This window comes from Cydia splendana, chromosome 26, assembly GCF_910591565.1.
Source record: "Cydia splendana chromosome 26, ilCydSple1.2, whole genome shotgun sequence".
Lineage (NCBI taxonomy): Eukaryota > Metazoa > Arthropoda > Insecta > Lepidoptera > Tortricidae > Cydia > Cydia splendana.
Window position 1 is genome coordinate 10295603 of NC_085985.1, and position 26046 is coordinate 10321648.

Consider the following 26046-nt stretch of genomic DNA (forward strand, 5'->3'; position numbering starts at 1 on the left):
CATTCATAACCCATAGCTCCCCGCGAAACCTACTCACCCCGTTTTACGGTATTGCGCTAAGAAAAGTAGCAATGTACATCGAACCAAAACATATAATTATCATAATCTCAAATTTTACAAATACTTACGATCAACGAGCTGATTGTACATTGTAGGCACCTTGACTTTGCTTCAGTTCATGCACAATCTTATTTAATATATCGGTATTTAATGGTGACAGCAGAAATTCATCTTGAAATAGCAACGATTCAGAATGTAAACAAACAAGATGGCTGTCATTCACGATCCACATTCCACAGATAAAACACAGATGACACGCGATTTTGAAATTATTCGAAAATAATGTTGCTAACCCGCGATTATTCAAATTTGCCGCCTTTTACTAGTGACAAGATTTGCTTGACCAAGTACATATACAGTGTGTAAATCCAATACGGGCGAATATTTAAACGGTGGTTAGCTTAGAACCTTAGAAGTATATTGAGATAAATTTTGCTTAGAAATACAATTAAAATTTTAATCATACAAAATATTTCGGCGTATGGAATACACCACTCGTTGCGGGATACAAGCTTTTTAAAGTAACTGTCAACTTTTGTATTGCTTTATGACGATGGGTCCCATAAAGTCAGTCCATCAAAAGTCTGCAGCGGGTTTGATAGCCCACGCAGTGCACGTGTTATTTTAAACGTCAACTTCTATGAAATTATGACGTATAAATGACACTTGCACTGCGTGGGCTATCAAATCCGCTGCAGACTATTCTTGGTCCGACTTTACAGACATTTGATCCTCAAAACAAACCTGATCGATTGATACCATTCATAAAAATTGACAAATACCATATTCACTAGAGATGTCCCGGCCCCTCTCTCGGCCGAATACCGAATATTCGGCGACCGAATATTCGGCATGACATGCGAACATTTTGATTCACAATTATTATGAAAACTGTTCGCCAACAAAGCACAACGTTTGCTAAGATTTATTTTTATGTTGAACAGAATTAATGAATGTACTTAGAGTCGATCAAATCAGACCCATGATAAAAAATAAAATATTTTGTAATCAACAAATGCTCAAAAACATGCCTTCGTATTTAGCTACTTTCCAAGAATACATTTTAAATATATTTATATCTAGTTTTTTTTTGTGTAATTTTTCTTTTTAGTTAGATGCAACAGATATTCTGTATTCGGCCGAATAGTAGGCATCATTCGGCCGAATACCGAATATTCAGCAAAGTGGCCGAATAGACCGAATACCGAATAGTTGCCGAATATTCGTGGCATCTCTAATAATGTGTTTATGTGTACAGAGAACTGTCAAATCTTCAGAGCAAGATTCAGAAGCACGCCGCCTTCGAATCCGAGCTGGCGTCCAACAAGAAGCGGATAGACGACGTGGCCAACCGCGGCGAGGAGCTCATAGGTACGGTCGTCATACCAGTGGGGAGACACTCCTGACTTCGGGCAAACTCGGGTCCGCTCGGCTCAGCATTGCTCCGAGCAATTTTTAGGATTTATTGAAGTGAAAACTTCTTCAGCGGCGCTGTGCACTTTCTGTGATGGGGAAAAATGTTAAACTCGCGAGAGGTCACGTTAGGACACGTGACCTGATCGAAAAACTGTTACAATGTAATTGAGTTTTCACTTCTGCCGGCACTCCCGGAGTGCAACCCGTTGTTTTTTTTGTAAGGTACACTTAATGAGGACCCCTTAATTGTTTTAATTTACTGAGCAGCACTGTATAAATCGATTCCTTAGTTCAAGCGTAAAGAACTTATGTGGTCGGGGAGATTTGTTTCCCTAAAACAGGGGTCTCCAAACTTTTTTACCTGAGGGCCATATTGCGCCTCAGAAAGACCCCTGCTCTAAAATAAATGATATGTTGTTAACAGAAGCGAAGCACTACGCGTCCCAGGAGATCTCCACACACGTGGAAGAGTTGGAGAACCAGTGGCGAGAGCTTCAGGTACCGTCCCACATCAGCCCACGCTGTTAACTGACAGTTCGTCAACCTGGTAGTTCGTCAACCTCACCGATGGATAGTTGAGAGTGTTGCTGTTTGTACAGTCAACTGTAAAAATATGGGTGTAGCCAAATTATTCAAAAATATGTCCCATAGTACTTAATTCGCTGACATAAGAGCTATGGGACATATTTTTGAGATGATTTGTGCACCTTTATTTTTACAGTTGACTGTACGATATTTTAGTTCGTCCTTAACCTTTTTATGAGACCCGGTTTTTTTTTTAAATAAATAAATATGATAGGACATTTTTACAGGAAACGAAAACGAAACTAAGCCCCACGGTAAGCTCGTGAAGGCTTGTGTTGTGGGTACTTAGACAACGATATATATAATATAATATATAAATACTCAAATACATAGAAAACAACCAGGACTCAGGAACAAATATCTGTGTCATCACACAAATAAATGCCCTTACCGGAATTCGAACCCGGGACCATCGGCTTCATAGGCAGGGTCACTACCCACTAGGCCAGACCGGTCGTCGGTTTCCTTTTAGTCTGTCAGTCTGAGATCGAGTTGCAGGGAACGTGGCAGTTTGATTTCCCCTATTGGTATCCCCAATTTAATTTGCTATAAAATCTGGATTATAGGGCTTCGACGACGTCAATTTTGCATCGACTTGGCACTGAAAATGCATAAATGCCTCGCAGACGTAGCACTATGGTTATGGTTTAAAAAAAAACAAAGCTTAGTCTAAGAATGCAGCCTAAGGGCTCATTTAGATGGCGCGCGAACTCGTGTACGATTTTAGTTACATTGCGGACTATTGAGGTGACATCAATTCAGCCGACCGATCAAATAACGCAATGTAATGAAACTCGCATGCGAGTTCTCGCACCATCTAAATGAGCCCTTATTGACTTGTGAATTCCACTACATGAATTACACAAACATACAGTTGTTCAAACAGCTACCAAATCGAAGGCTAAAATACAAACTTGAGCTACCCGCGCCTAAATTACAAATATATAGGACAAGCCCTCTTTATGCAGCAGCAAAAAGATTGAAATGGTTTCTTGCGAGAAACGTGTATTACTGTATTAATGATTTCTTCGCAGATAGCTTTATTATGTAATATAGGTACTTAATTCTATTTATATCATTGAATACGATGCTACTTTTTGTGCTTTATTGCATGAAAAATGTAAATATTATAAATGTTAGTTTAAGGAAATGTGTGTCATACCCTTTTATGGTCCATGAGGTACTTGTATAAATGTTGTAACACCTCTCGTTTTTACCATGGTGCAATAAATGATTGATTGATTCCATTCCAGTCTGCAGTGAAACTCCGTCGCGAGCGGCTGCAGGAGGCGTACCAAGCCCGTATATACTTGCGAGGACTAGACGATTTCACGGCGTGGCTTGATGACGTCGAGTCACAACTACTCAGCGAGGATCACGGTGAGATACTATACTTTACAACTCCGAAACGAGCAAATGAACTTTATTTCTATTATATTACACCTAGCGCAACTATAATGAATTTAGGAGTGTAATATAAGTGGATTTACAATTTGGTGCCGTGACCAGGATAATGGTAGTGACTTTAAAAGTTACTTTGAATATTTTGAACAAAATCAACGACGAACGTTCTAAATAGGTAGCCTTTTTAAGCACTACATACTGATACAAATGCATTTTTTTAACCCGATGAAGCTGATTGTTGTCTGAAATTATAGGTACCTACCTAAGTATTTTATTGTTTGTTTGCGGAAAGGCGCTTGTATATTTTTAATTGCCAACAATATTTTGTCTAACAGTACATAGTTATTGTATTTATTTATTTACTAAATAAGTAGTTAATTATTACATGACCATTAAATTAGATTATAATGATAAAGAAATTCAAGAACTTTACTTTATTACTCATTGACATTATATATTACAATTAAAATATGTAATTATTAACACAAAAACATATATTACTTAAACTTCCCGGTCCATCTCTATGTCTAATTTTTTTGTCTTTTTATGTTTTTGTCTAACTATATGTCTTTGTGCAGGCAAGGACCTAGCATCCGTAACGGCCTTACTGAAGCGCCACACACGCCTGGAACAACAGGTGGCCGGCAAGAGCGACGCGGCGACGCAACTGGCCGACAACGCGCGACAGCTCGCCGACAGCCGACACTTCATGGCGCAGGAGATACTCGCCAAGGCCGACGAGGCTGTCAAGCGGTGAGTGCACGTGACCGACAACACCGACAATTGGCCGACTAAACTTTTTAAACCACGAGATATATTCATTTAAGTGAGTACACGTGTAATAAGTGGACAAGAGCTACGCGGCGACGCAACTGGCCGTCAACGCGCGACAGCTCCCCGACAGCCGACACTTCATGGCGCAGGAGATACTCGCCAAGGCCGACGAGGCTGTCAAGCGGTGAGTGCACGTGACCGACAACACCGACAATTGGCTATGGATGAGGTCTTGGTGGCTCAGATGGCAGAGCGCTGGAGTATCAATCCAGAGGCCGTGAGTTCAAGTCTCAACCAAGACAGTAATTTTTCCACTTTTAAATTTATTCTAAGCTTAAGCATCGTTCGCAGACGTTTCTGCTTGTTAAAAATTTTAATTATAAATGTTCGTTTGGCAGGTACCGGCAGCTGCAGGAGCCGATGCAGATCAGGAGGGATAACCTGGAGGATGCTGCGCTGCTGCACCGCTGGGACCGCGACGCCGACGAGGAGATGAGATGGTGCGTTCACGTCACACATACTTTATTAATTGTATATTGTGTGTTTTTCCTTTATAATATTATTCTATTTATTCACAAAAATAATACAGTCTAATGTTAAATACAAGCTTCTAAAATAAAATAAAAGTAAACTAAACTAAATCTAAAAAGTCCCCTGCGGCAAGGTCCCCAAGATGCTGGCTGCGTTACCCCGCTGAATTGCCAGACTGAAGCGTTGAGCGAGGTAACTGCCAGCTCTTGGGTCCCCAGTTGCGTCCCTGAGTCTCTTTGAAAGGTCTCCAACTCAGTTTTTAATTCATTGAGACACTGACATATTCAATATATTAAATTGGGTTACTCACATTATATACATATATATACATAGAGGCGATGATTGCTAACGAGAAGCATTTTCAAAGAGCACTCGCGTTGGTGATCCGACGCAGACTGATGTCTATTTTATATACATATTTAACATTTATTTTATATACCCACCAAAGATACATTGAGTAAGATGCGTAACCCTTCGTGCGTGAGTCCGACTCGCCCCTGGCCGGTTTTTGCGTATTTGTGTGTGTTTAAGCTAAAAATTGTACTGTACCTTAGGATGGTGGAGCGCGAGCCTGTGGCGGCGCTGCAGGACACAGGCTCCACGCTGCAGGAGACGCAGGCGCTGCTCAAGAAACACCTGGCGCTGGAGGCAGAGCTGATGGCGCGGTACGTTTACACTCATGTGTGGCATACATTCATTATTTAGGATGAAGCGCGAGCCTGTGGCGGCGCTGCAGGACACCGGCTCCACGCTGCAGGAGACGCAGGCGCTGCTCCAGAAACACCTGGCGCTGGAGGCAGAGCTGATGGCTCGGTACGTTTACATTCATGTGTGGCATACATTCATTACTTAGGATGGTGGAGCCTGTGGCGGCGCTGTAGGACACCGACTCCACGCTGCAGGAGACGCAGGCGCTGCTCAAGAAACACCTGGCGCTGGAGGCAGAGCTGATGGCTCGGTACGTTTACACTCATGTCTGGCATACATTCATTACTTAGGATGGTGGAGCCTGTGGCGGCGCTGCAGGACACCGGCTCCACGCTGCAGGAGACGCAGGCGCTGCTCAAGAAACACCTGGCGCTGGAGGCAGAGCTGATGGCACGGTACGTTTACACTCATGTGTGGCATACATTCATTACTTAGGATGGTGGAGCCTGTGGCGGCGCTGCAGGACACCGGCTCCACGCTGCAGGAGACGCAGGCGCTGCTCAAGAAACACCTGGCGCTGGAGGCAGAGCTGATGGCACGGTACGTTTACACTCATGTGTGGCATACATTCATTACTTTTTTTTTCATTAGCCTGTTTTGAATAGAATATAATTTGAGTTGAATAAATTTAAAATGGTAGTGACTTTTTCTCTCTTGATGACAATTCGTAAACCAATAAATTAGTACATTCTTGCAGAGGCCGGGAAATGGTAATCCGTGGATGAGTATCCGTGGACGATGCGAAGCAGAGTCCGACAAAGCTATCTTGACATGTCTTTTATTGAAAAACGCTTTTTAAAAATCAGTAACTATTACTTATGAAAGCAGAAGAATATATGGTATTAGATTCATAATTGTTACATATTTGCCGTGACTTATTTTTAAAAGGTGTCTTTCAATAAAAAGACACATCAAGATTGTTTACCTTATTTCTGATGCTAAAAAAACGAACTACCGTAAAATGGGGTGAGTAGGGTTCGCAGGGAGAGTTGGGTTATGAATGGGGAGAGAAGGAATGAAAGGGGGGTGTACGGATAGTACATCTGAGTTGATATGATTCTTGATGGTAGATTGCAATCTTGATGGAAACACTGATTTCGGTATATTTATTTATTGATAACCAAGGTATATGAGTACTAGCTAGGAGCACGTATAAACGTAAACTACTTCATAAATCGATGTATGGCGTAATCGCAAATACAGCAATTATTATAAAGTCATTGTATTTAATGCTGACGCGAGAAATGTGCGATGCTTGCATTGTACATATTCCCGGCCAGGAGATGAGAAGTTGATAAGAGATGCTGAGATATTTTTATATAAAACTGATTGATGTAGTGAAATAATTTGAAACTGAAATTATTTGATAGAAGTAAATCCCCTAAACATAGAAGTATTTGTAGAGTTGAGCGCAGTTGCCGCGACGCGATGATCTTGTCTCTCACGGGGTTGTCCGCTGTGGTTGTGCTCGGTCGCTGATGGAATGGAGCTGCGCGATGTGGATGACATCGAGGTCGGTCTGCGACCGCTCTCCCGGGGGGCGGCGGCGGCGAACGAAGGGGTGAGGCGCGCGACGAGTTGACGGCGTCGAATGCAGCGGCGCACGTACAGTGCTGCTAACACGATGACTATGCCCAGGACCACGTAAATTACTGTGTAATGATGAACGTCGTGGTAGTTGATTCTGTCTGATAGCGCTCCCTCGTTCTTCATGTGTTCGATTTGGTCTTTGATGACCTTGAAATATTTGTCATTGTTTTCAAGAGCATTTGATTCGCCTTGTAAGACTGGTACTGTTAAGTTTATAACGTTGTTTATGGAGGGCACGTCGAACTTAACAACTGTTGCTTGTGTTTTGATGTCGTTCGAATGTTTCTTCTGTGGAAATATGGTAAAGGCGTCTCCATTTAACACGCACTCTGTTTGAAGGGTTATGATTCCTGCCTTATTTAGATGCTCGGCCTTGACCTCCTGTCCGCATATGATTCTCGCCGTGCATTCGTCACAACAAAAGAATAGGTATGTATTCATAGTGCTTAGTTCCGTCCATATGTTGTGGCAAGTGTCAGAGTCCGCTGAGCACTCGTTTGAAACTTGATCGGCAATGCAGAGGCGTGAGTCAGACTTTAGTTGATAAATTGGACCTTGTACCGTACAAATAAGAGTATTAGAATCGTAGTGCGAGCATTTCTTTACGGTTTCATCCAACATAGGTATATACGATTCTTTTTTGATATTTATAGCCACTTGATGCGCTATAGGTCGTATTTTGATCATATTTTTTCCAACTTGACGTGGAATTGATATTAATCTGAAGAGTTCGTACACATCTTGAAAAACTAAGGGAATCTTGATTTCAAAGATAAGGTACTGGCGGGTCATTCTTGTTCGCACCTTCATTAATTGATATAGTTTGGGTAGATCGGTGTTGATGTTTTCGCAGGGTAGAGTCAAATCCTTTGGCATCTGCCCGGCTATGATATTCAGCTCATCTTTCAACTGTTGTGGTGTCAAGAGGTGAACGTTGAATTTGCCGTAAATGACGTTAGCGATGGTGTCCAATAAAGTGTCTTGTATGCTCTTCAGGTTTACGAGTATGTTATTAGCGATGATTGATGACACGGTGATTTCATTTATTTGGGTTGATTCTTGAATTTCGGTAGCCTGTTTGTTAAGGCTCATCTCGATGTTGTTTATGTGTTGGTTGAAAGTTTTGTGCTGATTTTGCATTGATGTTTCAACTCTCTTTAGTAGATTGGCTTCCGCTTCTATAACCGAGGTTTGATTTCTCCATAATTGTGCCAAATGTTTTTCATTAGCTCTGGTCAGGTCGATGTCCTTCTGATATTGTTCGGCGAACTGATCGTCGAGCACGCCGAATAGGCTGTGAGCGAGGTTGCCGACGCCATTGAAGAATGCTCTCTTCTTTCGTGGTGATTCGACACGTTGACCGAGTAGCATGCTGTCGTAGTATTTTAATTCCGAAAAGGCGTGTCGCAATTGATTGAGTACGATGTTACACTGTTGTTTATGTTCGATGGCGTGACACATATTTTCCAAGTGCTTGATGTATTTGGAAAATAGTTCTGATCCTTCCCAGTATGGATTGATGTCATAATAAACTACAAGTTTCCACTCGTCTCGGGCCAATTTCATATTTGTTATTTTATCAAAGTAAATGCCTTGTCCCTCTTTGAAACGTGATACGTCATGAGTGCATTGCGCCGGCGATATAAATAACATAAACATCATAAGCGCCATAGTGATGTAACCAATGAATTTGGAATTTGCTGGTTTTCTTTGCTTTGTTTGTCTTGCAGGGGGCGTGGCCGATGTATCTTTTTTCTGATCTTCACTGGTTGATGATTCGTTTTCTGATACTGGCAGTTTTGACAGCTTGATGATGGGCCGTTTGATTATTGAATTTTTTGTCTTTACTGAAGCGACACGGACAAGGCCGTCCTTTCCTGCATGAACATTTGATACTCTGCCAAGAGCCCACTTGCCGGCAGGTAAATTTGCGTCGTGAATGATTACGACGTCGCCGATTTCAATGTTTGGCTTGGGTTGCGTCCATTTACAGCGTGATTGTAACTGACACAGGTATTCAGTTTGCCATTTTTTCCATATATCTTGGAATATTTTCTGTGTTAGGCGCCACCGTGTACGCTCGTCCCTTTCAGTCTCAACGATGTGGAGAGTCGGACCACTTGCTAAAAAGTGTGCCGGTGTGATATAATCCAAGTCGTCAGGGTCCTCGGTCAATGCACACAGTGGACGTGCATTTAAACAACCCTCTATCTGTGCCAATAGAGTCGAAAATTCTTCGAAGGTTAGGTGCTGTTCTCCCAGCACTCGGTGAAGATGATGTTTGAGGCTTTTGACGGCCGCTTCCCATAGGCCGCCCGCGCTGGGCCACGAAGGTGCATTGAAGTGCCAGCTGATGTTCATGTCGCTGATTGCTTTAAAAAATGATTCATCTAGCGAGGCAGTGATCTCTTCATACTCCCTTTTAATTGCTTTGTTGGCTTTAGTAAAATTTGTGCCATTGTCACTGAAGATGTGACGGGGTGCTCCACGCCGGGCGGACATTCTCCGTAGAGCGGCCAGAAATGATTCCGAGCTTAGGTCTGAAACTAGCTCTAAGTGCACTGCCTTTGTCGCCATGCAGACAAACACAGCAATGTAGCCCTTAGTTGTTTTGATGCCGCGACCCTTGCTTGCCTTCACTGATACGTATCCTGTATAGTCCACACCGGTATTATAAAATGGCCTTGATGGATTTGACCTTGACTCAGGTAAGTCCCCCATGAGTTGTGATAGTTTTGGAGGTTTCTGCTTAAGGCACGTTATGCAACGGCGTAGGAGATTTTTCGTAGCTCTATTACCTCCTACAATCCACACTGATTCTCGTAGCTTGGCGTGTGTGAGTTTGGCGGTTCCGTGCAAAACAGCTTTATGTGCTTGATCTATAAGCAGCTCCGTCAGGCGACCTCTATGTGGAATAATAAGAGGGTGCTTCATTTCCCAGCTGATGTGTGCGTTATGAAGTCGTCCTCGAACGCGTAACATTCCATGTTGATCCAGGAAAGGTCTTAATTTCAAAATACTGCTCTTTAAATCCACTGATTGATTTGTTTTCAAATTGATGATTTCATTTGAAAACTCTTTTTGTTGCACGTACTTGATAATTCTATTTTTAGCGCTTCTTATCTCGTCAGCTGTTAGGTAACTCGAGAACTGCTGACGCCGCGAGGCCACTCGTAGTATCCATGCGAGCACGCGGGTGCAATGTGTCAAGTTGCTATGCTTGCTTATTAATTCATTAATAATGTCCCCGTCTGTTTGTTTACATGTTACCGCGTGGCATTGTTTTGATGTTTTAACCTCTTGATCGGTAGTGAATGTGGGCCTTTCTTGATTTTCACTGTATGATGATAGCCAGTTTGGACCATTCCACCAAAGAGGATGTTTTAGTAATTGCTGGGTCGTGATTCCGCGACTAGCGCAGTCGGCCGGGTTTTCTTCGGACTTGACGTAGTTCCAACAAGTCGGCGGTATGATTTTTGTAATTTGCGTAACCCTGTTAGCTATAAATGGCTTCCATTTGCTAGGTTCGCCATTTAGCCAGCCCAAAACAGCTGTACTGTCAGACCAGCAGACCAATTTGATTTTGTTTTCTGATAGGGATTGCTTGACCTTCTCCATGAGGGCTGATAGAAGTAGAGCTGCACACAGTTCTAATCTCGGCAAGGTCACAGCTTTTTTCGATGGTACGAGTCTTGATTTTGCTGCTATCAGTACCGGCGGCGACGTTGATTGTTTGTTGTCGGTACGGATCACACGGCAGTAGATTGCGCACGCGTATGCTTTCCTCGATGCATCGCAATAACCGTGTAGTTCAAGGTCTTGATTCTTGTAGGTATTTAGCCAACGCGGAATTTTGATGTCTTTGATAGTTTGTAGGTCTTGTGAAATTGTGTACCATTCCTTCTTGATATTATGGGGTACTTGATCGTTCCATCCGATGTCATTTGATATGACATTTTGAAACAGTAACTTCAATTTCGTGGTTACTGGCGATAGCCACCCAAGTGGGTCGAATACTTTCGCTATACTTGACAGTAACTCTCTCTTCGTCATTGTGATCGATGTTTGATTTGATAGTGGTGCAATTTTTAGTTGAAAAGTAAATAGATCTTCCTGCGGGTGCCATCGTAGACCCAGCGTTTTCGTTGTTTCTTGATCTTTGAATTCGAATGTTTGTTGCTGATCTTGAGACTTGCTAGCTCCTTGCAGTAGTTCGGGCGTGTTTGATGCCCATTTTCGAAGATTGAACCCTCTTGATTTTAATAATTCGATCAAATCTTGTTTCATTTTCTTCGCTGATTCGAGGTCGTGACAGCCGTGTAGAAGGTCATCCATGTAAAAACTCTCTTCTACGACTTTAGCCGCTTCAGGATAATTGTGGCGTTCGTCCTTGGCCAGCTGTGTTAACGTCATCATGGCTAACCAGGGGGCAGCCTTGGTGCCGTAGGTTGTGGTCGTTAATGCGTATTCACGAAACCTTTGATGTTCATTGTCTCTCCAAATGATCTTCTGATATTTTTGATCTTGAATGTTTATACCAATAATTCTAAACATTTTTTCTATGTCTGCAACGTACGCGACCTTATATTGTCTCCACTTAATGATGAGTGACAATAAGTCGTGTTGTAAATTGGGTCCGCTGTACATGATGTCGTTCAGACTTGTCCCATTTGACGTTTTGGCAGACGCATTATACACGACTCTAAGAGATGTAGTTGCTGACTCAGGCCTTTGCACGCAGTGATGTGGCAAGAAGCACTCTTGTGTTGAATTGGGTGGGCCGTCGATTTCGTCTGTACATTCGCGCATATGGCCCAAACTTATGTATTCTTGAATAAACTTCTTGTACTCTCTTTCGATATTTTGATCCTTTCGAAACTTGATCTCGAGTTGCCTGAACTGTGCTATGACAATGTTCTTGGAGCGTCCTAGAGCATTTTCCTTCTCTGGCTTCAACGGCAATCGAACGACGTATCTTCCGTCTTCTTGTCGAAATGTAGTTTCGCGGTAGAAGTTTATACAATGTTGATCTTCTGATGACAAACTTGATGCTTCATTGATGTCTTCTATGGTCCAAAAGCGCGAGATATCATTCATGTTGTTGACGACGGTGCAGCATTGATACGATGGCAATGGGACCTTTCCGTTTATGATGTACCCAAGTTTCGTTTTTTGAGCTACAGGGAGGTCATCGCCTTCTATTATGGTTCCATTTTGGACGAATTTAGCGTAGATTTCTGTTCCCAAGATTATGTCGATAGGGCGGCTGATGTTGTAATCCGGGTCAGCCAGTGGAAGTCCTCTTAAGTACGACAGATCGGGTTTGACGAAGGTTTGATTCGGTAGGGGAAGAGTGAGTTTATTCATGATAAATAACTCGCCGTTAAATTGAAAGTCACAGTCCATTGATGACATGGTGACGTTTATTACGCCGTTGCAGGTGTTTCCACTAATGCCGAGGCCATACATAGTGTCGTTACAGCTTTCTCGGGGTAGTTGTAGAAGTTGAGCCGCAGCTTCCGTGATCAATGACATCTGCGCTCCAGGATCAATAAATGCTCTCAAAATGTGATAAGTTCCATCTACTGCCCTTGCCTTGATGAGGGCGGTAGGTAATAAAACTTCTATATTTTTATTACATTCTTGCGTAATAGTTGCAACAGTTTTCCGTTTACTAAGTAGATCGGAAGTATCTTGTTTCTGACTGTAGGCATCATGCACGAGTGTATTATGTCTTTCTTGGCATGTGCGGCATCGACTTGTTGAAAAACATTCCTTGTCGTAGTGATTGTAAAGGCAATTTTTGCATAAATTCAAACTTGCAATAATGCTCCATTTGCGTTCTGGCTTTGCACTTTGAAATGTTTCGCAATTAAATATGCCATGATTCTTATTACAAACTGGGCAATGTTTTCTTTGATAATAACTTGATTTAACATCATTTGATTTATTTTGTGATAATGATGAATCTTTTATGCCTACAAATGATTTGTAATAAGGCTTTCTTGATGCTTCTGATTGTTGGGATGTTTTTGGTGTGTCCAACTTGCGGCGGCTGGCTTCAAATGATGTAAACTTCATTTCTAGGAAATCTAGAAATTCCTTTAAGGTCGGCAAGTCACGTGGGTTCTTTAATGATTCGACGTATTCCGTATGACTTTCCGCGTCCAACTTTTGTGATAAAATATGGGCGATAAGCGGATCCCATGACGAGGTGTCCACGCCGAGGTTCCTGATGGCATTTAAGCACTCGTTGGTGGTGTCATGTAGACGCTTGATTTGTTGATATGATTGTTGTTGCATTGTTGATAGCGACAGCAGGTTATTGAGGTGGGCGGTGAAAATCAGTTTCGTGTTGTTGTACCTGTGGTTTAAGATTTCCCAGCAGGTCTCATAATTTTCTGAGCTGATGTTGAGATGTTGAATAAGTTTTTCAGCTTCACCTCTGACCTTATTTTTCAAAAACTGCATCTTTTGTGCGTTGGACATGGAGCGATTATGATGTATGGCTTCATTAAATAGATCCTTGAATGAAACCCACTGTTGATAGTTCCCACTAAACGGCGGTATGTCCATGACGGGGGTTGATTTCTCACGGTGAGCCATAGACCATATTTTAGAATTGATCGATTTTTTGATGTCTTGGAATTTCCTCTCATATTTGTAGAACGTTTGATTGTAGGTTTCGTCGTCTTCGAAAAGTTCACTGTCGATGTCCCAGTGAAGCGTGTCAATGGTTGTCCAACGAGACTGGACTGATTTGAGTAAATCTTCTAATTCCCACTTTTCATTAACGGTGGAGAGGTCTATGTAATGTAAAGTACGCGCGAAGGCCTTGAAGTTGCTCTGTTGTTTTCTCATCTTCTCTGACAACTTGGCAGCGTCAACGCTTTGTTTTTCAGTGAAATTGAAAATAGGTGGAATTGCGAACCCTGGATTGACTGGAGCCCGGGTAGCCGTCTTTTCCTGATTCTCAGATTGATTGTCTTGAGGGACGTCGCGGCTCTGGTGATTTGATGGCCCAGGATGCATTTCTTCAATATTTGACTTTTCTTCGGACCAATTGGGCATTGGTGACGATGGGTGTGTTGAACGTTCTGCTGGTTTCGGTGAGATTGCCCTAGGTCTCGGTGATAGAGGAGCCCTTTTAGCTGTATCCAAATGATCTAGCAATACAGACCGAGCTGATTCGTAGAAGGCTTTGGTTTTGTTGTAAGTCTTTTCAGCAAAATAAGTGCATTCCTCGTTCTTGAATGCTACCAACCTTGTATGATTGCTTTGAAACTCTTGCCAGAATCCGTCGAGGCCGGTCAACTTGTTATTGATGTTAGACTCAGTTCGGCGGCTTGGACCATCTTTTTTGTAGTTCTCAAATAGCCTGTTCATATTGGCCATGAGCTGATTTTGATCGTTGCGAATCGCTTCCATTTCCTTTTCTAAACTCATCTTGATTTTTGATTTATTGATGGATAGGTGTAGATATTGATAATAAGTATTAATCAACAAATTATTGACAATACTGTGGCCACTAATTTTTGATGTTTGATAATGATATTGATTTCTTGATTTAAAATTGATGATAATTGCTGCAGCACTGATAATGATGATTTTTCAAGTTCGAGATTCCTCTTACTTGGCTTGATTGTAGACGTCTCTTGATAATCTTGATATATTCGATGATGAACTGATGCTGTTCTCCTATGACAATGAATATAGTCAGGCTCTGGATGAGTCACAGCGCCTGTTCAATCCGCACGGTGAGACCCGCTTGTGGGAGGCCGTTTGGACGAAATCACTGTCACAGTCACTGATAGCTTCGAAGGACCATAAGATGTACGGATAGTACATCTGAGTTGATATGATTCTTGATGGTAGATTGCAATCTTGATGGAAACACTGATTTCGGTATATTTATTTATTGATAACCAAGGTATATGAGTACTAGCTAGGAGCACGTATAAACGTAAACTACTTCATAAATCGATGTATGGCGTAATCGCAAATACAGCAATTATTATAAAGTCATTGTATTTAATGCTGACGCGAGAAATGTGCGATGCTTGCATTGTACAGGGGGTGAGATGGGATTTTAAGGCTACTGCTATAAAAATAATGTATTCCAATTTAAAGTGGAGCTATAGTAATACTCATATTAAAAAAAAATCGATCCAACAATCTTCCAAAATCACCTTTGTATGAAAACCCAACTCACCCGAAATACGAGGGACTACGGGGTGAGGTGGGATTTCCTGTTTATCGTCAAAGTTATGAAATGGAACTACCCAAAATAAAATAAAAACTAAAATACAAACGTCCGGAACATTTATTATATACACCATTCAGCATAATTATGTAAAACTAAAATGTTATCGAGGTTTGAATGTCAGTTTTGCACCTACTCACTCCATTTTACGGTATAGTGCTTTTTTCCATACAAGCGAGGAAATAAGAAAAATAACATTATTTAAGCATCAAGCATCACTCAAATCAAACCTTCACATCCAAAACAATTTCCCTCTCGGAATATATTATTACAATACAATATATGGTCGGTTGACAGAGAGCCGACGGTGCAGGGCGTGTGCGGCCGCGCGGTGGGGCTGGCGCGGCGCGGGCACTTCGCCGGCGCCGCGCTCGAGGCGCGCGCGCGGGACCTCGCCGCCGCGCTCAGCGCGCTGCAGGCCGCCGCCGCCGCCCGAGGGCTGCGCCTGCAGGCCAGGAAGGACCTGCTGCAGGTATACCAAAAAGTTTTTTCTCAAAAATGGACGGCAAAGTCGACTTTGCCGTTTAAAAAATAGGTTGCGAAGCGCGTAGTTTATGGTCAGTCAAAAATTAAAAAGTTAAAAACATTGCAGTCTCGATTTTGGGACTGCAATGTTGCATACAAATTCCATTATTTGTCGAGTTCCAAACTTTTTAAAAGTTGAAATGGCCATATCAAATGAAGGCACAGGCCCATTAAACAGCCAAACAGATGATTAGTACCGCGACTATTTAGCTGTCTCAAATAGGTTGGCGTATTTTCGGCAGAAAAATACACTTCTATTTTTTTATTAAAAAAATAAAAAGGCGTCAAAGCTAATTTTTTCAATTGTTTCTACTTTTTTCTGTGAAAATATATACGTAAGAAAGTTGCTTTTGTAAAATATTTCTATGATATTTATATTTCTTGCACCATTTTTGAGAAAAGCACTATATATGACTCGGCTGGAAGGCTACTTGCTGGCTTCGGATTCAATTAAACGGACTCCCAAGGTCGTCCGTTTAAAACGAATCCTCAGCCTGCAAGTAGCTACTTCCGAGCCTCGACAATAATGTACTATTTCTCAAAAATGGACGGCAAAGTCGACTTTGCCGTCTAAAAAATAGGTCGCGAAGCGCGTAGTTTATGGTCAGTCAAAAATTAAAAAGTTAAAAACATTGCAGTCTCGATTTTGGGACTGCAATGTTGCATACAAATTCCATTATTTGTTGAGTTCCAAACTTTTTAAAAGTTGAAATGGCCATATCAAATGAAGGCACAGGCCCATTAAACAGCCAAACAGATGATTAGTACCGCGAGTACCGCGACTATTCAGCTGTCTCAAATAGGTTGGCGTATTTTCGGCAGTAAAATACACTTCTATTTTTTTATTAAAAAAATAAAAAGGCGGTAAAGCTAATTTTTTCAATTGTTTCTACTTTTTTCTGTGAAAATATATACGTAAGAACGTTGCTTCTGTAAAATATTTCTAAAATATGTATATTTCTCGCACCATTTTTGAGAAAAGCACTATATATGACTCGGCTGGAAGGCTACTTGCTGGCTTTGGATTCAATTAAACGGACTCCCAAGGTCGTCCGTTTAATACGAATCCTCAGCCTGCAATTAGCTACTTCCGAGCCTCGACAATAATGTACTATTGAACTTACCTGTACTAACAATGGCATTGTTGTATTACAATCCTATTATCTGCTTTTGTTCTCGTAGGCGCCAACCAGTTTACTTACAATATAAGTTAGAAGTACATTGCATGTATATTTAATTTTTAACCTTATTCCTTGTTGAATGGGGTTAAAGTGGTCTAAAAATATAATATAATATTCAATCTTTTGTAGTCATATCCACCTTAGCCACGACAGAGAAGTAGTCTGGTGCAAAATGCAAAAAAAATATGTTAGCCATTATTTAGTTAGTGTATTTTGTAGTCTATTGTTTAAAGAAATAGAGTCGTTAATCTATACTAACATTTCAAGGCGATTATAATCTGCTTTTACTACGAGGTGGTTATCCTAATTTGTGGTTTACCACTCAATGGTATTGTATACTTGAGACTCTTTAAGTAACTCAGTTCAAAAGATTTACACTATAACAGTACATACATGACTCATGGCGACCGCCCGAAAATCATTCTCCCAACTCCTATACGAGTACACCTTATAAAACAAAGTCCTCCGTCGCGTCTGTCTATTTATGTGTATTTATGTTCGCGATAAACTCAAAAAATATTGAACGGATTTTCATGCGGTTTTCACCTATCGATAGAGTGATTCTTGAGGAAGGTCTGGCCGCCTTTGCTACTGACAAAATTTGCTTGACCAAGTATATGAACGTTAGCGATATGTTATAGTTATCCTCCGAGATGGCGGAGGTGGCGGGCGTGCTGGACGCGCGGCGGGCGGCGCTGGAGGCGGCGGAGTGCGGCCGCGACGAGGACTCGGCGCTGGCGGCCGGCACCCGCCTCGAGGCGCAGCAGCGCGAGCTCTCCGCGCTGCAGCCCAGCATCGACGCGCTGCTGGCCAGGGCCCAGGCCGCTGCGGTAAGTCATATATCTCCGAGATGGCTGAGGTGGCGGGCGTGCTGGAGGCGGCGGAGTGCGGCCGCGACGAGGACTCGGCGCTGGCGGCCGGCACCCGCCTCGAGGCGCAGCAGCGCGAGCTCTCCGCGCTGCAGCCCAGCATCGACGCGCTGCTGGCCAGGGCCCAGGCCGCTGCGGTAAGTCATATATCTCCGAGATGGCTGAGGTGGCGGGCGTGCTGGAGGCGGCGGAGTGCGGCCGCGACGAGGACTCGGCGCTGGCGGCCGGCACCCGCCTCGAGGCGCAGCAGCGCGAGCTCTCCGCGCTGCAGCCCAGCATCGACGCGCTGCTGGCCAGGGCCCAGGCCGCTGCGGTAAGTCATATATCTCCGAGATGGCTGAGGTGGCGGGCGTGCTGGAGGCGGCGGAGTGCGGCCGCGACGAGGACTCGGCGCTGGCGGCCGGCACCCGCCTCGAGGCGCAGCAGCGCGAGCTCTCCGCGCTGCAGCCCAGCATCGACGCGCTGCTGGCCAGGGCCCAGGCCGCTGCGGTAAGTCATATATCTCCGAGATGGCTGAGGTGGCGGGCGTGCTGGAGGCGGCGGAGTGCGGCCGCGACGAGGACTCGGCGCTGGCGGCCGGCACCCGCCTCGAGGCGCAGCAGCGCGAGCTCTCCGCGCTGCAGCCCAGCATCGACGCGCTGCTGGCCAGGGCCCAGGCCGCTGCGGTAAGTCATATATCTCCGAGATGGCTGAGGTGGCGGGCGTGCTGGAGGCGGCGGAGTGCGGCCGCGACGAGGACTCGGCGCTGGCGGCCGGCACCCGCCTCGAGGCGCAGCAGCGCGAGCTCTCCGCGCTGCAGCCCAGCATCGACGCGCTGCTGGCCAGGGCCCAGGCCGCTGCGGTAAGTCATATATCTCCGAGATGGCTGAGGTGGCGGGCGTGCTGGAGGCGGCGGAGTGCGGCCGCGACGAGGACTCGGCGCTGGCGGCCGGCACCCGCCTCGAGGCGCAGCAGCGCGAGCTCTCCGCGCTGCAGCCCAGCATCGACGCGCTGCTGGCCAGGGCCCAGGCCGCTGCGGTAAGTCATATATCTCCGAGATGGCTGAGGTGGCGGGCGTGCTGGAGGCGGCGGAGTGCGGCCGCGACGAGGACTCGGCGCTGGCGGCCGGCACCCGCCTCGAGGCGCAGCAGCGCGAGCTCTCCGCGCTGCAGCCCAGCATCGACGCGCTGCTGGCCAGGGCCCAGGCCGCTGCGGTAAGTCATATATCTCCGAGATGGCTGAGGTGGCGGGCGTGCTGGAGGCGGCGGAGTGCGGCCGCGACGAGGACTCGGCGCTGGCGGCCGGCACCCGCCTCGAGGCGCAGCAGCGCGAGCTCTCCGCGCTGCAGCCCAGCATCGACGCGCTGCTGGCCAGGGCCCAGGCCGCTGCGGTAAGTCATATATCTCCGAGATGGCTGAGGTGGCGGGCGTGCTGGAGGCGGCGGAGTGCGGCCGCGACGAGGACTCGGCGCTGGCGGCCGGCACCCGCCTCGAGGCGCAGCAGCGCGAGCTCTCCGCGCTGCAGCCCAGCATCGACGCGCTGCTGGCCAGGGCCCAGGCCGCTGCGGTAAGTCATATATCTCCGAGATGGCTGAGGTGGCGGGCGTGCTGGAGGCGGCGGAGTGCGGCCGCGACGAGGACTCGGCGCTGGCGGCCGGCACCCGCCTCGAGGCGCAGCAGCGCGAGCTCTCCGCGCTGCAGCCCAGCATCGACGCGCTGCTGGCCAGGGCCCAGGCCGCTGCGGTAAGTCATATATCTCCGAGATGGCTGAGGTGGCGGGCGTGCTGGAGGCGGCGGAGTGCGGCCGCGACGAGGACTCGGCGCTGGCGGCCGGCACCCGCCTCGAGGCGCAGCAGCGCGAGCTCTCCGCGCTGCAGCCCAGCATCGACGCGCTGCTGGCCAGGGCCCAGGCCGCTGCGGTAAGTCATATATCTCCGAGATGGCTGAGGTGGCGGGCGTGCTGGAGGCGGCGGAGTGCGGCCGCGACGAGGACTCGGCGCTGGCGGCCGGCACCCGCCTCGAAGCGCAGCAGCGCGAGCTCTCCGCGCTGCAGCCCAGCATCGACGCGCTGCTGGCCAGGGCCCAGGCCGCGGCGGTAACGTTTTATTACATTTTTGTATATCCGTACTAATATTATAAAGGCGAAAGTGTGTCTGTCTGTCTGTCTGTCTGTCTGTTACCTCTTCACGCTTAAGCTGCTGAACCGATTTAGGTGAAATTTGGTATAGAGGTTTGAGTCCCGGGGAAGGACATAGGATAGTTTTTATGTCGGAAGTCGTCCCTGAAGAGAGGGCAAAGGGGGGTGGAATTGAAAGAGTTAATGAATTCACAATAACACACAACAATCATATATATAAAATTAAACAACCAGAACGGGATAAAAAACGAGGGAAGAAGCGAGATGGCGCCTTACAAATTTCTAAAAAAGTTTTTGACACGTTTCTCGAATACGACGCACGTATGATAAGAAAAATCTGTTCAAATCAATTATCTAAATATGGGAATAGAACTAGAACGTAAAAACTACCGCTTTCGACCCGTATTTAATTTACAAAAAGGAAAAGAAATTTTCATAAAAATCTTTATTGTATGAACATCGGCCATTTCTCGGCAACTCTCGGTTCGTTTCGTTTCGGTGTAAAGTAATCTAAATTATGTTTGTCATGTTGGTATACAGTTATTCCTACGTGTTTTTATACGAAGTAATATAAAAAGTGATGTCAACCTCAACCTTAGTGTACGCCCATACGAGTGACTTATGACAAATATGACATCAATCAAATTAATATTATCATATTATTAATAATTTGTATTTTGTTGTTTTAAATTTATTTTGAGTTATATTATTCGGAGTCAATTTGAATTCACAGTCATCAAGTCAAAAAGAAATTCGACTTCGGCAAACATTGCCATTCGTCCGGGGAACGGGCTGCCGAGATAGGCCAGAAATACAAAGTGGATACGTTAATATTTAATATGAAGTCCATCAGTTCAAGGGATGACTTTAGAGATAGGTATACTTAATCAATTTGGAAACTGTTTTCTCGCGTAATACGATACGACTCGACCAGGTAAGATTTTTCTTCTTGCTGAAAGTCACCATCAGATATATCGGAGTGGATGAGGTATTCACAAATATCTGAAGTCTGAACAATGTAAATTATAATTTAACTTTAAAGTGCATGTTCAGATATTTTTGAGCGACCTTGGTGGCTACGATATATATCTAATGGCAACTACACATTCATGAAGCCAATGTACAGTCAGTATGAAATAGATCAGGCTAAAGTAGCCAAATATATCGTAATATAACTTTGTTGCCATAGAAATAAGGATGTGTTCAGATATATTTGGGTATTGGAGAGACCAAAGCGGCTTAGCTTCAGTGGCTCGGAGCACACAGAGAGAATGGGAGAGGATCTTGCCGTGAAGAGAGCTTACTTGGGACAACGAAATGGGAGACACCCGATTGGACGTCCTAGGTACCGCAGAAACGACGTCGTTGCTCAAGACCTGCTCAACCTCGGCCATAGCGACTGGCGAGAGCTATCGCAAGACCGAGAAACATGGCGTGATCTGGTATCGGAGCCCAGGACTCTTTTTGGATCGTTGCGTCACCGTAGTAAGTATTGTTATGTCCAGAAAGGAAAATGGGGACTACCTACGTTTGTATGAAAAGGCGATATATGGGCGGTGGTCGTCCGAATTCGTCTTAAGGCGGAAATTAATCTAATGAACATTTTTGCTGACTGGACTGGGCTTATAAAAATTAATAATAATTTTAAAAAATTTGCGAATTAATTTATCCAAATAACGGTTACAAATAAGAAGTCCCTATCACAGAGTTATGAACCCTGGCAGAGTTGAATAGGTACATAATAATGTCGGTAATTAACGAAACATAAGACAAACTCTTTATTTCATTTACGCGAGCGGAGCCGCGGGCCCGCCTAGTCACAATATAAATTCCTAAAAATTTACCATACTGTGTAATTTTAAGTGACATTGTATATTGTGAGATAAATAAATCATATCATATCATATCAATTGCCTAATAATTGAAGAAGGCAATGCTCAAATTGAATGATTGCTATTAGCATTATCCAGGCGCTATGCCTACTTTAGCCGCTGTCACTAATTCCACGCAGACGAAGTCGCGGGCAAAAGCTAGTTTTTGTATATTTTTATATATACTCGTAACATGAACTTAAGGAGGACGCACGGGACTTAGGAATACCTTCTGAGAGCCCTATTGTTTTGTAAAAGATACCAGGACAACATATCAGGTTGAATATTGAGCTCTAGCGTTAAGGACTAGATTATAAACGCCACAGAGAGAGCTGACGGCCTTCGAAGATTTTCATGAAGGGTAAAGGACTATGCGTCAAAATTGCCCCAAAACCGACAAAGTTGAGAGTTAGGTCATTAGATAGGTATTTTTCTGTACTTCATTTCGTTCTATGGGCACCAAGCGGATTCCATTGTAGAACTGAGAATTTGGTATATTAGTCAAAATGTTGTCACCCTTATTACCTAGGCAATAGAGTCCACCGCCGGGCGAGCGCGGCAAATCATTCGGTGTGCTCGCCCGGCGTTGCGCGAACATCTACCCTGCAGCAATTAATTTACTTACTTGGACTCTATTGCCTAGGTAATAAGGGTGACGACATTTTGGCTAAAATACCAATATCTCAGTTCTGCTATGGAATTCCTATTGGTGCCCATAGAAAGAAATGAACTATATAGAAATACCTATCTAACGACCTTACTCTCATTTCTGTTGGCGTTGGGTCCAGGCTCCATACAAAGTTGCCCATGGTCCTTTGCTCTTGTAGCCCATCAGCTATTCTATAAGCCCTTTTAGTCTTGGCGTTGGTTTAAGGAACACTCTGTATAAAGTTTCGTCGGGGCTCCTAATAGAGGCTTCTGATGACCAAATGGTTAGCCACTATTACGCACAGCGAAAAATAATCGTATTTTGGCACTGTTACAGGATCGCGACCCCGAGGATGCGGCAGAAATATCTAAACAGGCGGAGTCCCTCAAAGAACTGTACGAGGAGATGAAACTCCTGTCCGCCAAGCGGCAGCAGAGGCTTGAGCAGAGCCTCAAATACTTCAAGTAAGTACCCAGTTCCCGGGCTTGTGCACAAATCACGCGAGGTTCGAGAGGGTGGGTGGGGGTCACGAAAAAAGCACGACAGATCACGTTGGGGGAGGGGAGGTTTAAGGAGACCTCACATGTATTTTTCTACAGTGAACGAAACTAAGAAAAAATACCTACCACATGAGTAGATACCTTTTCTCGGTTTCGTTAAACATAAATCTTCACTGCACACTTCAAAATAGCGAGTCTATTTTACGAAATTTTGGAGCGCGTGGGCCTGGCAAAAATAGGCCAAATATGATTATGATCACATGATTTCTGCACGACCCCTTATGTGTGTGTTTATTTATTAGGGAATAACCATTTAAATTGTATGTCAGGTTCGTGCAAGAATGCTCCGAGGCGCAGGAGTGGATCAGCGAACAGATGGGCGCCGCCGCCAGCGAGGACTACGGCCTGGACGTGGAGCACGTCGACACCCTGCAGCAGGCCTTCGACAACTTCCTGGCGCAGCTGCACGGTAACTACACACACACACACACACACACACCGTCCATTCACCGGTCGATTTGGTGTCGACAAAGAGAATTTGAAATAGAGAGTTACTGTCATGGTAAATGAGGGTTTCCGCGATCGAGTTTTTTTATAATCCACCAACAATGTTTTTTTTTTATTGGTACATTTTGACAGCAGCTGTCAAAAAGACCTCTCGTCTCACGGTGCTGCCATCTAGTGAAAATCTCGATCGCGGAAACCCTCATTATGTAGCTACAGTACATTTTCTGCCATCTTACGATAGACGATTAAATTGTTAGAACGCCATTTGACTTTCATCATTATTCTTTCACTGATATGTGTTAGCTTGTTAAATACGAGTATTAATATTAACGCCATCTACTCGAGAGTAGGCTGAAGGTTATGGCGCCATCGCTCGAAAAGATTGCACCATACCTTTGGCCTATTTATAGTCGGGTAGATGGCGTTAATATTAATATTTAATAAGTTTACACATATCAGTGAAAGAGTAAGGATCAAAGTCAAATGGCGTTCTAACAGTATTATCTTCTGTCGAAAGAAGGCAGTAAAGGACCATGGGCAACTTTGCATGGAGCCTGGACCCAACGCCAATAGAAATGAAAGTAAGGTCATTAGATAGGTATTCTATGTACTTCATTTTGTTCTATGGGCACCAAGCGGAATTCCATTGCAGAACTGAGAAATTGGTATTTTAGTCAAAATGTCGTCACCCTTATTACCTAGGCAATAGAGTCCAAGTAAGTAAATGAAACGAAAGTAAAGAAAACGCGAGCACAGAAAGTGGACCTGGATGAGTCCCGACGGTGCAACTAAAAACGAGATTGACTTCATCATGTCGACAAAGAAGCATATATTCAATGATGTCTCTGTGATCAATATGGTCAAAACCGGAAGTGATCACCGTCTGGTGAGAGGCACATTGAATATATCTGTTAAGTTAGAGCGCTCTCGACTGATGAGGTCTACGCTCCGTCCAGCAGCAGTCCAAATCCAAAACCCCGAGAGCTTCCAGCTGGAACTCCAAAACCGTTTCGATTGCCTAGGCGGCGATGTGGACGAATTCAACGACGGCTTTGTGGAAGCTGTCCATAGCACGGGGTCTAAGTTCTTTAAGGCCCAGCGGACAAACAGAACCAAAAGGCTTTCTGACTCTACTCGGGGACTCTTGGAGGAAAGGAGAAGAATGGTTCTACAATCTACAGAAGATGCGACTTTATATCGGCGGCTCAATAGACGGATCTCTAAGTCCCTTACCCGTGATCTGCGCCAATTCAATACAAGTCGTATTGAAGAGGCCATCGAGCGGAATAAGGGCTCTAAAGTTTTCGCACGAGATCTGTCTATTGGGCAAAGCCAGCTCGCCAAATTAAAAACTGAGGATGGTAGAATCGTTTCATCCAGACCCGAGCTCCTGGGTGAGATAGAGAGCTTTTATGGACAGCTATACACATCGACTAAAAGTCCCAAAGTTGGTCTGGCGGAAGACTCTAGAGCTAGACTGACCCGACATTATTGTTTATTATTGTTTATTGTTTATTATTCAAAAAAATTGTAATTACAGCGTTCGCCAATACATTACAATCTTAAATACTAACCAACATTACTTAACCTAATTTTTAAATTCACTACACTATACTACTTAATTAATACAGCGATTCAAATATTCGTTTACATTCTTTTACAAGCTGTGACCACTTGGATGCGAACACATCAATGTGTGGTGCCATATTAAGCACAGAGTTGAGCAGCGTGAGTGCGGTGTGTAGCGGCGCTTGGCGCAGCAGGCCGCTGCGCGCGGGCGGCGCTGCCAGCAGCCGCGCGCTGCGCAGTCGCCCGCGCGCATCAGGTGCATACAGTCTTACTACCTCACACACCAGCTCTACACAATCCACCCTATTATGGATGACGCCTAGGGCGAGCTTCGCTACTGCTAGGTGTCGTCTGATTTCTAGTGATTCGTACCCTAGCATGCCTAGCAGAAAACGCGTCGGGTACATGTATGGATAATAAGTAAATTGTTTTTTGTATAAGTGACGTAAATACCTTTTCTGAACCCTTTCGAGCAAGAGTATATAAGAATTTTCGTGAGGTGTCCAAACTGAAGACATCCCGGACATCAGCCTGTACGAGATTAGAATGGCTCTCAAACAGCTCAAAAACAACAAGGCAACCGGTGAAGACGGAATCACAGCCGAACTTCTGAAGGCGGGTGGTAAACCGGTCCTTATGGCCCTTCAGAAGTTGTTCGACTCCGTCTTACTCGAAGAGAGAACGCCTAAGGCATGGAACAGATGTGTGGTGGTGTTGTTCTTCAAAAAGGGTGACAATGCCCTACTCAAGAACTACCGACCCATCTCACTTCTGAGCCATGTCTATAAACTGTTTCCAAGAGTCATTACGAACCGTCTCGCACGCAGGCTAGATGACTTCCAGCCTCCTGAGCAAGCCGGTTTCCGAAGAGGCTTTAGTACCGTAGACCACATCCATACGCTCCGTCAGGTAATACAGAAGACTGAGGA

At 44.7% G+C, this 26046-nt stretch overlaps 1 protein-coding gene across 1 annotated transcript in view; it reads left to right on the top strand.

Moving 5' to 3' along the window:
- Nucleotides 1-26046, top strand: part of LOC134803416 (spectrin beta chain, non-erythrocytic 2) — a 170653-nt gene that overhangs the window by 109483 nt on the left and 35124 nt on the right. The window contains exons 60-69 of the mRNA XM_063776235.1: nt 1319-1431; nt 1901-1974; nt 3315-3441; nt 4044-4218; nt 4638-4739; nt 5325-5435; nt 15629-15803; nt 17679-17867; nt 22878-23005; nt 23371-23510. Coding sequence (XP_063632305.1) covers nt 1319-1431; nt 1901-1974; nt 3315-3441; nt 4044-4218; nt 4638-4739; nt 5325-5435; nt 15629-15803; nt 17679-17867; nt 22878-23005; nt 23371-23510 — 1334 coding nt within the window. The remainder of the gene's footprint in view (nt 1-1318; nt 1432-1900; nt 1975-3314; nt 3442-4043; nt 4219-4637; nt 4740-5324; nt 5436-15628; nt 15804-17678; nt 17868-22877; nt 23006-23370; nt 23511-26046) is intronic.